Source organism: Limulus polyphemus, unplaced genomic scaffold, assembly GCF_000517525.1.
Source record: "Limulus polyphemus unplaced genomic scaffold, Limulus_polyphemus-2.1.2 Scaffold1434, whole genome shotgun sequence".
Classification (NCBI taxonomy): domain Eukaryota; kingdom Metazoa; phylum Arthropoda; class Merostomata; order Xiphosura; family Limulidae; genus Limulus; species Limulus polyphemus.
The window spans coordinates 83,752-97,011 of NW_013667044.1; the positions used below are offsets into that span (position 1 = coordinate 83,752).

General features: G+C 32.5%; 1 protein-coding gene across 2 annotated transcripts; it reads left to right on the forward strand.

Annotated features, from left to right (window-relative positions):
• The first annotated feature begins 771 nt into the window (after positions 1-771).
• Positions 772-6,658, forward strand: LOC106463543 (elongation factor 1-alpha-like). 2 transcript variants are annotated; one of them, XM_013923588.2, is made up of 7 exons: positions 772-851; positions 1,806-1,965; positions 3,051-3,230; positions 3,443-3,610; positions 4,788-5,067; positions 5,265-5,657; positions 6,125-6,658. In XM_013923588.2, the coding sequence occupies exons 2-7, from the start codon at positions 1,822-1,824 to the stop codon at positions 6,343-6,345; spliced, it is 1,386 nt and encodes a 461-aa protein (XP_013779042.1). In that variant the 5' UTR covers positions 772-851; positions 1,806-1,821; the 3' UTR covers positions 6,346-6,658. The 2 variants fall into 2 exon arrangements, with proteins under 2 accessions (XP_013779042.1, XP_022246787.1); XM_022391079.1 differs by lacking the exon at positions 772-851 and adding an exon at positions 1,114-1,133 and having other exon boundaries at positions 6,125-6,644.
• Positions 6,659-13,260: the final 6,602 nt, after the last annotated feature.

Consider the following 13,260-nt stretch of genomic DNA (forward strand, 5'->3'; position numbering starts at 1 on the left):
CTCACTATCTACACACACATTACATTACCTTTCCGCGTCACGTTTTCCCCCTCTTATATATACCAGCCTACCCTATCTAGTAAATACTAGAGCATTCGCCAAAGTACATGATAGTTCTAGAAACGTTGCGTCACAGTAGTCATGTGACTCGCTGACGCAACAATAGTATCATTAAATTTATGTTGAAAGTGAAAACGTTATTTGTAAACTTAGGATACAACTGTGTACAAGTAATAGTAGCCCGTAGAAAGCGTTAAGGGTGAAATAAACTATTTTTACACGAAGTGATCTTTGCAGTGTCTTCAGTTCAACGATAGAAGTGATAGGAACAATACTATACATAGTGAACTTAAGAATTACAAAAGATAAACAACGAGCAGATATTTTGGCTAGACCAACAAATTCCATGACCTGTTAATTTTTTTTTTTTTTTTTTTGTAGACTCAGGTGCTGTTCATAGGATTTTAAATTATTCTTTTCACTTTAATATGAACGTTTAAAATAAACAAAAAAGATGCAAAAAGTAAGCACTGGAACTATTGTATGAAAAACCGTGTTAACAACAAATTAATTTTTTCAGTTTTTGCATTCGATAGGCTAACGCAATGACTCATTTACTGTTAGAACATGAAAAAGCTACTGGAATAAGAAATTTTATAATTTCAGAGAATAATGGTTTGTAAAAATTCAGTAATTGTTTTCTGTGTTAAAGATTGTTCTTTTATCTATCTATGAAAAATGATTAAAATGAAATCTGCAGTGTGACGTCATGCATAATCACTAGACTCCTATAAAACCACGTGATCAATATTAGATGCTTCTCTCTTCTGAGTTGTGGAAGTTCTTGTGAGGTTTGTATGTTTTTCTAAGTAAATCGAACTTGTAAAAGATAGCCGTCGATAACAGCCTTTTCTTGTAACCCGAAATAACGGTATTGAAAATCCGAAGGTTAACTTTAAAGCACATTTCATTTTGTGTTCTAAACGTTACGGCGCAATATTAACATATTATTATTATCATCTTGAATACAGGTAGAGAAAGTAGGATGCAGGGGAAATGCTTGCTATTATTGTGACTGTTGTAAAGACATTTAAATTATGAATAATGATTAGAGCAATCTGTTGAATGATGGCGTATGTTATAAAACTTTTGTAATCTTTAAAGTGAAATTCAATTTTGTGTGACACATGATATTGCCATTAGTTTACGTTTAGTGTAAGAATGTCGTATACCGGTCACTGTCAAAAAATACACTTCGTCCGCCATGTTCACTAGACGTATAATATTGTGAATATACGGTTTTAGTACTTCCAATTTATTTTATTTGCATCTGTGAAAGATAATTAAGGAGTTTGAGATATTAAGAATCCTGATTTTGAAATGATGTTAATATTATTTGTAGTAGTACTGTATGATGCAAATAAAACTTTATAACATTAAGAAATTACAGTTACCGCTATGATTGTACTTGTAAGTTGTAGTAAGTGATTAAGAAATCCGTAATTTTGTTAAACAAATAGAATATGACGTACCTTGAATACTGGGAATTAAGATTTTTTTTTCTGAAATCTAAATTAATTTAAAACTAAACTGCTCTTTAGCAAGCCATACACGTTCAAAATATTTGCATGTTTCAACCAAGATTTTAAGTTTTAGTATCATTATGATGACTAACCTTTCTAGTTTAGCGACAGTATTTCTAAAATAATTATTTTCGTGAACGTCCTGAATGTTACTGACTTTATTAATTCAAAATGGAAGTTTGATAATTTGACTAATAATAAACTGTTTTTATGTCTTAATAGCTGTTGTTAGTCCACAATGGGCAAAGAAAAACTTCATATTAACATAGTTGTCATCGGACATGTAGACTCTGGCAAATCTACTACCACTGGTCACCTTATCTACAAATGTGGTGGTATTGATAAGAGAACTATTGAGAAGTTTGAGAAGGAAGCAGCCGAGGTATTTTTTTCCTTCTAATTATCTTCCTAGCTAACATTAGTCTTCAATGATTTTCATTAGATGTATCACAGTGTTGAAACATTTTGTTATATATCTATAAATTGATTCAGCAGATAAAAATCAGCTTTGTAGCACCACACAATAACATTTTGACTGAATAATGTCACTAAAATGGATGAATTTAATGTAGAATGCTTGTATGGCATGTATGCTGTCATGTTAACTACTGTCCTTGCTGCCTTGTAATTTTTTTTTTTTTATAAGCAGTTGTTCATTTTTTTTGAAGTGTAATTCTGATGTGCAAAATTGGCTACTACTAACCAATTCATAGAATTTTAGATAAATATTCAAAATGGTATGTTGCACTTGTTGGAGTACGGAAGGTATTTTGAAAAAAATGTTTAAATTGAAATGATGCTCTGAACTACTTAATTACTAACAATAAACAAGTATACGAATTCACTCAAGACTCAATTCTTATTGAATAAAAGTTGTAGAATCGTGCAATATTAATATTTATAAAATACAACTGCCCTGAATTCTGTGTTGGTGGAACTGGAAAAAGTGAAACAAGATTCACTGAATCTAGAAAAATCGGAACCATTTCAATTAAAAAAAAAAAGCATAGTATATTAAATATGCTAACTTTGAAACAAAGAATCAAATAATCCATTTTTAATTTGACAGCATATTCCTGCTTTAAACAAGCATGCCTTTCAAACTGTTAAGCAGTCTCCAGATGTTAATTCTTTATTTCATGATATATTCCTGCATCTAGGTAAACTACTCGTATCTTAATCTTGTCAAAATGTTGTATAATTATTTTGTTAAACTTACAATAGTATTTTTCGTTACCTCTTCAAGTAATCTCAACTTGCAATAAGCGTTTAACAAATTACACTATAAACATTAAAGCCAACTTTCAATGTTTGGAAAACTTGTCAGAAAACTACTGTACAAAATGCATTAAGTATCTTGATACATTAAAATCCAAAGTATTTTGTGGGGGTAGCAGTATAAAGAGTGTTTAAGTAGAGCATGTTTTGCAATGATTTGTTGAGATTCTGCTGATTTTTGTGATGCAGCTTGGCAAAGGATCCTTCAAGTATGCCTGGGTCTTGGACAAACTGAAAGCTGAGCGGGAACGTGGTATTACAATAGATATCACCCTGTGGAAGTTTGAAACTCCAAGGTACTACATTACTGTTATTGATGCTCCCGGACATCGTGATTTTATCAAGAACATGATCACTGGGACATCCCAGGTGGGTGTACATAAATAGCATTCTTTGAAATATTTTGTTTTACTTACAGAATTTTTATGACCTTTTGTTTTTCTTAAACTTGATTTATATATTTTGAGTGTGTTGAATGTAATGTAACAACAGGTCAATATGCATTTTGATTACTTAATTATTGTGTACTTAACTTGTATGTTATTCGTTTGTTTTTATGTGTTGCAATTTTTTTTTCAAAGGCTGACTGTGCTGTATTAATTGTGGCTGCTGGAACTGGTGAGTTTGAAGCTGGCATCTCCAAAAATGGACAAACCAGAGAACATGCCCTACTGGCATATACGTTAGGTGTGAAACAGATGATTGTTGGAGTCAACAAGATGGACACCACAGAACCCCCATATAGTGAGGTGTGTTATAATAAGACTAATAATCATAAATAACAAAGTAAAAGCTGTGTATATCGCTATACCTATATTTTTAGCTTTTTAAAGCATGTAAGATGGTCTTGCATCTAAGATTAGATGCATGGGACAAATTGACATGATTTACATACACGTGTGTGTGTGGGTAAGTAATTTAAATTGGACTGTTACCTCTGGGAAAAAGTAAAGCTTAAATTTAATTAATATTGGTAAATAATAGCTAGTTTCTGTTTTAAAAAATTCAATCATTTAGTTTCTCAATCATTTTTAGCTATGAAATTATTTTTCAAAAAGTAACTTGTTTTAAAAATCATGCACTTTAATTTAAATAACTTTTATTGATCAGAAAGTTAAAATTTTGTTTGTACTTATTTCACAAATTGAAGCAGTTACACTTGTATATCAAACAAATGAATATTGATGGCCTAGAATTGGTTGTAAAAAATGAGACCATTGTTATTTTTTTAGGTTAGATATGATTTTTGCCAACAGAGATTATTTTCCATAAAGAAGTTTTTATTTTTAATATAAGTTTCACAATGTTTTATCAAGTACTAGTTGTTTGACTTGTTTGTCATCACTTAATGTACTTGCTAGGCCTAACAAAACTTACCCAAAGTCTTGTGTGTGCTATCAGTGTTAACTATACATATTCATCAAGAATGAATTCTTAGATCTGTAGTGTGTTTCCAACTTTGCATTGGAATTCTTTCTTAACTCTGACAAGAACTTGATAGTCAGTATGTTGACAGACAAAAAAAATTTTTATTATTGATTCTGAGTAAATCTTTTCTATCCAATCATTTTATAGCTGTTGGGTCTAATTATTTTCAAAGCATAAGGTGCAATGAAGAGTGATAATAACCATCCTTTTTCTTCTCAATTCCCTGCTTTTTGATTTTTAATTTTAAAAAAATATGAATTTTTGTTCTTTGTCATGAATCTGAATATTTACTTTAAGTTTAATTTCCATGTATACACACTATTTGTAGTTTGTATAACTGGGCTTTCACTGTTTATTGGTTGAGTTTAGAAGTACTAACCATAGTTTTTCTTGCGTGCAAAGTTACCAGTGACTATGTTAAGTACATAATTAGAAGAGGTATTTAAGCCTGAGTGGCATAGGATTTAATGACTAAACAGCTTAAATCTATTTCAATAGAAACGTTTTGAAGAAATCCGGAAGGAAGTTAGTGCCTACATCAAGAAAATAGGTTACAATCCTGCTGGTGTTGCTTTTGTTCCAATCTCTGGATGGAATGGTGACAATATGCTGGAGCCAAGCCCCCACACTGCATGGTTTAAGGGGTTTAAAATTGAACGCAAGGGTCAATCACAAGAAGGAAAAACTCTCTTGGGTGCTTTGGACTGTATTGAGCCACCATCTCGTCCTACTGACAAGCCTCTCCGCCTTCCTCTTCAGGATGTGTACAAAATTGGTGGTAAGTTAAGCTTATTCAAGAGTAAGATATTTCTTCTTGTGTGTATCCAAATTTTCTCTGCTCAATTAGTATAACACGTTTTTATGCAAATGAGTATTACTTTGTTACAGTGAAGATTATTAAAGTTTACACTGTTCTTCAATTTCATATTGTATTCATTTAAGTTCATTTTTCATACTTTTAACTGTTTTTCTTAGGTATTGGGACTGTTCCAGTAGGTAGAGTTGAAACTGGTGTTATGAAGCCTGGCATGGTGGTTACCTTTGCTCCTGTCATGCTTACAACTGAAGTCAAGTCTGTAGAAATGCATCACGAAGCCCTCACTGAGGCTCTTCCAGGTGACAATGTTGGATTCAATGTTAAGAATGTTTCCGTTAAGGAATTGCGTCGTGGATACGTAGCTGGAGATAGTAAAAATGACCCTCCTAATGCAACGGCAGATTTCACAGCTCAGGTGATCATCCTGAACCACCCTGGTCAAATCACCAATGGATATGCACCAGTTCTGGATTGCCACACAGCTCATATTGCTTGTAAATTCAAGGAAATTAAGGAAAAGTGTGACAGACGTACTGGAAAGAAGCTTGAAGGTGGGGGTGTGCAACTGCTGTAACAGTGTATTGTAATCTTTATACCTAAGAATGTAAGAAAAGTCTAATTAGCTAGTCATTTTCAATACCAGTTGGTATAAAACTAAAATTATGCATAGATTTACTGTTCAGTTAGTGATAGTTGAAGAAGGGCATTGCCCAAAACATTATATCCTCAATAGTCTGTGTTAACTCCTTGTCTTTGGTTTGACCTACAACATACTTTTAATAATTTTCAATACCAGGTTGAACTTTTCACTCTGACCAGGATAGTTTGCTTCAATTACAAGTTTATATTAACTAGTATTAGAGAAAATGCATAATGTTAACTTTGTTAGTTAAAGTGAGTTTTTGTAAAATTCTGTGAACCTCTAATAGTATTAGCTCAATTTTGGACAGAACAAGTACTTTAATTTGACTTTCTTCTGCAAGCTCAATGTTTAACTTAAATTAACTTTTCTCTGTAGATAATCCAAAGTTTATAAAATCTGGTGATGCTGCAATTATTGAGCTGGTTCCATCTAAGCCTATGTGTGTGGAGACTTTCACCAACTATCCTCCTTTGGGTCGTTTTGCTGTCCGTGATATGCGACAGACTGTAGCTGTTGGTGTGATAAAGGGAAAAAATAACAAAGATATATCTAGTAAAGTGACCAAGGCTGCAGAAAAGGCTTCTAAAAAGAAATAACTAGAAACCTTGAATGTACTACCACTGAATGGCGAGGATACAGAACTGTTTACAGAATATAACATAACTACTGGAATTGGTCTTTATTTAAGCTGCTACAAGGAGTGTAAAAAGTATTTAAGTTTTGTCTGTAAGATCAGAATATATTTATTTCGTGTTATTTTGTTGTTTTTGCATGTTTGGTTGCTTTGCCACAAATTTCATAGAAAAGAATTTAGGAGAAAAGAATTATGAATAATCTTGTATTGATATTGTAAGTCACTGGTGTAAAATTTGTGTTAAATAAAGTCAGTTTAACCTATGCTTAAAAAAATTTCTTAAATGTGTTCCAAATAACTTGTACATCTGGAGGTGTTGCATAAGGGGGGGTAGGGTGTTCTAAAATACTAGGTAAAGTCACAATGATAATGCTTAAGAGTGGGAATGTAACTTCTTTCTGGTAGTAAATATTTTAAATTAGATAACTTTAGGGACATCTTGTTTGATTAAATTTGTATAATCAATTTAATCTCCAATTTACTGAAACCAAAACTTACCTAGGATGTGTAGATCTTCGATAACTTTGCTGCAATCATCCTTATTTACCAAATGTGGTCTTATTCTACCAATCTGGTACACTGTCAAAAATCTATATTATATATTTTCTTAGTATTCAGTATTTCCAAAATTCTAAGAATGTGTTAATGATGCTTGTTTAGCTAGAGTGGATTCCTTGTCTACTGTACCTTTGTTCCCTAATTCTTACCTCAAACACTCGTTCACTTTTTCACATAGTTAATATCACAATTTTTACATCTTATTGGATAAATTGAATAAGTCTTTTAAGGGGATTTGTTGTTGGATGAACCAATGTCCTAAGATTTCTTCATGTTCTGTGAATACCAATTATTGACAATAGCCCTGTGGTGTAGATAACAGAGCTAAAGGCTATTATAACCACATCAATCATCCATACAGGCTTTTCGTAATCCATATAATGTATTAGAATAAATGTTCCCATTCAACAATTTGATCACACAGAAATCCCTAGTCACTGCATTTGGCAAATTAACCAATATGTCTGTGGAATAGCATGGATATCAGTTTTTCTCAAACTGTTAGTTATGTCGGTTGAATGGTATTTATGGATGGAATCCTCATCTTGATGAATCCACAGCCAGTTGGCATTATTTCCATGTGGAGATCCTTTTTAATTGTTGCACACTAGTGCCTGGGATAAGAAGGTCCCTACCTGTAACCTTTGTGCTCTGGATTCTCGCTCATTAGAAGACAGTTCTTTGTTTACTACAGTTGGGGTATGATTTGTTGCAGGGCTTTCTGTGTGATTCAGCTTCCAAGTTGATCCATATTCATTTGTATTCCAATGTTATTAAATACAAAAGCTATGCCAGTTTTCGAAATCCTAAGTCCCCCGATCTAAACATTATCTAAGTTTGTGATTACAAAAAACAAAAAAAACTTGTAACATGAACGCTTTCGAAAGGTGGACCTTTCTTCTTCGGGGGTAAACTGTTTGCCCTGAATGAGAAAGGTCCATCTTTCAAAAGTGCTTGGGTTACAAGGTTTTTATTGTTTTATATTAAGACTTCTTGAACCTACGTGTTTTACTGACATCATGAATCTAAATGTATGAATATTTTGCTTTAAAAGGGCTGTTGCATACCCTTCCCAAAAGCGATTAATTCTAGGTTGCATCACTACCTACAAAACTAGTTCTAATACAATATTCCGCCATTAATTTATGTCTTATGGTTTACACGTGACTTGCTGATTTGCGTCTTCAAAATCGTTTTAATAATCGATCTTGTACACGTCAGGTTTTAAAAGAAATGTATCTTCAACCTGAATTCCGTGCCTGATTTCTTCATTGCGCTAGTAGTTCAGTTGCTGCAATCTATCATACAAATGTAAGTTGTGAGTTTGACCACGTGCCCTCACAGGAGTTTGTTTTCTTAGAGGAGCTAGCTGATTGTAGTTATGATTTGATGCATTATTGGTCAGATCTTTTCGTTTATAAGTACAACTGTATAAACAAAACTGAAAGAACAAGCTCTTGCATGGTATAATACTTTCAGTATAATTGTTTAAAGGTAATAGTCGATAACCCGCACACCTTAAGATCAAATTCAAGTAACTGTTACATTCGACGTTTACGATATAATGAACGAATATACAAAAAAAAAAAAAAAGAACTAAGATTGTATATTTTATTCCAATATGCCTCTGAGGTGAAAACGCATATCAAGGTTTGAAAAAAAATTGATATTTAGATTCAATTTTTAATTAGGATTACAATTAATAATAGTGTAATTTATTTTGTTTACGATACATATACATTTTATTTTACTCGATAAGTTTGTTTGTAATTAAGCACAAAGCTACACAATGGGCTATCTGTGCTCTGCCCACCACGGGTATCGAAACTCGGATTCTAGCGTTGTAAGTCCGCAGATATATCGCTGTGCTGCTGGGGGGCATTACTCGATAAGAAATCAATCTGAGACATGGCACATGCAAGGTGAGTGTTCTACCAATTTCAGTCAAAATAAGTCAATTTTGAACGACTCAAACTATTACGTTCTTCCACTCTCACAAACAAGGTCCGTCCTCGGGTTTCAGAATCTTGAGATGCCCATAAAATAGCACCAAAGTGTGTGTTTTTCAAGTACAAACTTTTAGCTCGTAGCTTCATTTCTTGACCGATTTAAGATCTAATTTCAACATTTTTTTTCATCGCCTCGGATTTAAATCCGAGACCTCTCTCACACCAGGCGCGTGCTCTATCAACTGAGCTAAAGGGCTAGCGTCTTTTTTTTCGTTTTTTTTAACAACTCAACTCTAGTTACTACAGTATTAATTCAGTTTAATTTCACATAGTCCCTGCTTTAAGAGACTAAAAGTTTTGGTATTGGTGACCAAGTATGGGGGGGGGGGGGCATTTCCACCGTCGCGTGTAGATCTCTGCTCTATTGTAAGTTGCGATGTACAAATAATCTATAATACTTGTCTGCCTAAATGACCACTAAGATTAGTGAAGAAGTGAGATTATATGTTCTTAGATAGTTAACACTTGTATAGGCTTGTAGTTTTAAAATTATTTATATGTATATATATCTTTGTTTCAAAACTTATTACGCGAAAATAAATTTGTAGCTCAGAAAATGGGCCTGGATTCTTTACAATTGGTGTCTGTGACTTGTTGGCGATAAATGTCCACATAAAATAGACAGCACATGATCTATTTGTTTTAAAGTAATATACTCAAAAGAAGTCAGACATACGTACAAAAATTCGTTACACTATTGGTTATCGCACTTGTATAGAGAGCTATAAATAGTTGTCTCCTTTTCGTCAAAGTCCAGGCGGGTTCAATTACTTTGGAAAACCATTTGACAAGAAATTATTCTCCTCTACACTATTGTTACAATATAAGCTGTGAAATTCACTTGAGAAATTGGCCATTACGGCTAAACTGTAGTCACGCAGTTCATCTTCACTTTTTTCGTATTCACTTTCATTAACTAACTTCTTCTGCAATCTATATCGGCAGAAAAATCTAGATGTGTCTAGCCTTCTAGTGACAACAATATTCACACAACGAGAAGAACTTGGAAGCTTCGGGTTCGAGCAAGATGATGTCAACAGTATTACAAAAACCTAGTACAACAATTAAACTGCATACACAAAGTACAACTCGTGCAGAGTTAGGTAACAAAACTTGTCATAACTATCACTTTTAAAATAATTAACTTTAAAACTCTTGTTATGAAAACTAGATAATAATTAAATATTAAATCACTAAATAAACTAAGTAACTCTTAAATTAAACATTCTTATTTAAGTGTGTATAATTCCCCAAGGATGCTATTACTGTACTGTATTCAGTTTCTTTAACCTTCTCAATAAGTTGAAATAATTTATTTTAAGAAACTGATCGGTTTGTATAAAGTTAGCATTTAGACATCTATTACTAGGGTAACAACAAACTTTTAGTGTAATTATTCATCGCAGATCCATTAATAAATTAGGCTGAGGAAGACCCGCCATGTAAAGAGCTTCAGAGATGAACTGTCTATCAGGAATAATTATTAACATTATATTACTAATTATTTATTTATTAAAGATACATCAACTGTAACGAAAAGGGCAAGCTTGATGTAAAATTTCCCTACAAATTAATTGTATGATGATGAATACTCGATGTGCAAATCATCTGTTGCTTAGAAATAATCCAGAAAGTTAGAGAAAAAACATTAACTATGATTTATGTTTTCGTACTTTAATTGATGGAACTGGATAACAGCTGAATCTCTAAGAATTAATTTTTTACAGGGAAAATGAGTGATTACTGAAGTAGTAGGCACAGCGGTATGTCTGCAGACTTACAATGCCCGAAACCGGGTTTTGATACCTGTGATGGGTAGAGCACAGATAGCCCATTGTGTAGTTTTGTGCTTAAGTCCAAACAAACAACCTGAAGTAGTACATTATACCTAAATATATTTCTACCAGCTATAACTGTTTTGGTATTCAGACTCACTGATATGCAGCATATAAATTCAAAGATGTCTGCATACTTTTTTTCGACACAAATATTCGAACCAAAAACAGAAAATAATTTCTAAGCTTTTTTTTTATTAGATTCCAAATAAAAAATGCAATCGCATTCTTTAAGTTTTACATGTTTACAAAAAAATGTGTGTAATTATGCGTAAATAGAACTTTCAAAGAATTATTAACCTTTAAAAATCATAAGGTTGTGCTAAAGAGTTCTTCCATCAAACACATGCTACCAGTAAGTCTTGAAATTAATTCTAGCTGAATGTATTCAATACACCATATACCCTGAATATCATGTACTACTGAACTTCTACTATAGCTGTCTTCGACACGTGACTTTACAGATTGTATATTTGGCGCCATATCTGTAATAAACTTTCAAAGACTTGAATTGTTTATTTGTTTGTTATTAAGCTACACCATGGGCTATCTGTGTTGTACCCGCCATGAGTATCGAAACCCGATTTTTAGCGGTGTGATCCCTCGGACGTATCGCTTAGGCATTGGGGGCCACAAATAATTGAAAGACATTGGACTGCATCTTTTTAGGAAAGACTTTTCGGGCAATATTCCAAGCTGCTAGAGCAGACCTTCATCCATTCAACAACGCCTTTCAAGTATACTTTCTTCTGTCCAAACTTTTTCTCAAGCAGGAGCTTTGAAAATACTCATAAACTCAAAACTTATCAATCATTAATTTGATATAAGAAGTAGTCTTTTAAGTAAGAAAAATACGGTTTATTGACAATGACATGAAAAACGTTTCGATCCATCCTAACGGGTGAAATTCAAATTACTGTAAGAGTCGAACAATATTTGGCAAGTTCATATTATAAATATTATGTACAGAAATGTGAAGTTAATAATCAAATTTATAGATAGCGCTGAAATAGTATAAGTAAAGATCAAGGTTACTATACTATTGTGATGAGAAGGTTGTTCCGTTTAACGTGAAATGTCTCAAATTACGTGAGGTCAACGCGAGGCGCGAAATAATCGCCATCTACCGGTGTCTAGTGTCTCCCATGCCTTACACATGGCCTTAACCAAGATTTCTGGGAGAATTTTCTTCTCTCAAGTAAAATCACTCTTCATGGGGATGTTATGGCGCAATCGTTTTTTAATATAGAAAGAGAAATTTTACTAGATTGTTTTTTTTTTTTTTTTTGTTATTTCATCTTTAAAATTTTGGAGCTCATTTTTTAACATCACTTATTCTGTTTTAATAGATTCTTTTGAAAAGCTGAAAATGTTAAGGTTTATTGCTAAAATATTAAGTACACGTATAATAGGTGGATAAATTTAATGTCCACTCATTGCCTAAAAAATTAACTTTACAATAAGTATAAAGTTTGTAATTTGTTGGCTTTCTAGTAGGTGCCAGATGCTTTAATGGTGGACCTACCCCATTAAAAAAAAATCGAATAAAATAGCAAAATCCTTAATTATGTTTTTATGATTATGACTGCAAACATAAATGTTTAATCTTATTTTAACTCATCTATTAACTAGCAAAAAAAAAACGATTGTAAAAAACGTTTGATAATTATGGATTTTTTCGTACAAAATTATATATAGTGTGATAATGGGGGTTTCAAGATTTTATCGTTTCTACTCTATTTAATAGAAAATTAATTTTCTCATACAAATGAGTTTCTTATAGAATGTTATTAAGTCCATGTACGTTAATTTGTTATTTCTGGTGTATGTGAAATAGCAAAAACCTACCCCACTGTAAAGGTATAAAGATGCTGATTATTATATTTGAATAACTTTCTTCTGAAATGGATTTAAATAGTGAATAGTGGTCGTTTGTTTGTGCTCATATTATAACATGTTTATGTCAAATTCTTTTCAAATCTGAGATTTCAAAATTTCCTTGGCATTTAAAATCTTTAATGAGTGAAAATGGTAAATTGAAGATTTTTTACAATTTTGTAATAAGTATTAAAATTTAACATGCAATTCATATTTATCAATTTCTTTTCAATTGTGTGTATAAAATTATTAAAAACCTTCATTAGAATTAATATTGGATTTTATAGACCCAATGAGCTTAAGTAGAAGTCGTAACAAAGTTTCCGTAAGTGAACCTGCGGAAGGATAATTCCGCCTTAATAGATTACTGCTTATGTAGATAAGGGTAAAGGTGTGGATGTGTTGTATATGGATTTTCAAAAAGTATTTGACGAGGTATCATAAAAGAGGCTTGTTCAAAAAGTTGTCTCTGTTGGTGTGAGGATAGGTTGGCTTACTGGACAAAAAAAAAAAAAAAAAAGCAAAGGATTGTTATAAATGGAGTTTAGTCAAACTAGATTAGTGTTACGAGTGTGATACGTCATGGCTCAGTGCCAG

Excerpts from the sequence above, each read along its gene's own strand:
- LOC106463543 (XM_013923588.2), top strand. The coding sequence starts at position 1,822 with ATGGGCAAAGAAAAACTTCATATTAACATAGTTGTCATCGGACATGTA. Across the intron at positions 3,611-4,787 it reads CAGAACCCCCATATAGTGAG|AAACGTTTTGAAGAAATCCG; the intron begins GTGTGTTATAAT and ends CTATTTCAATAG. Across the intron at positions 5,658-6,124 it reads TACTGGAAAGAAGCTTGAAG|ATAATCCAAAGTTTATAAAA; the intron begins GTGGGGGTGTGC and ends TTTTCTCTGTAG.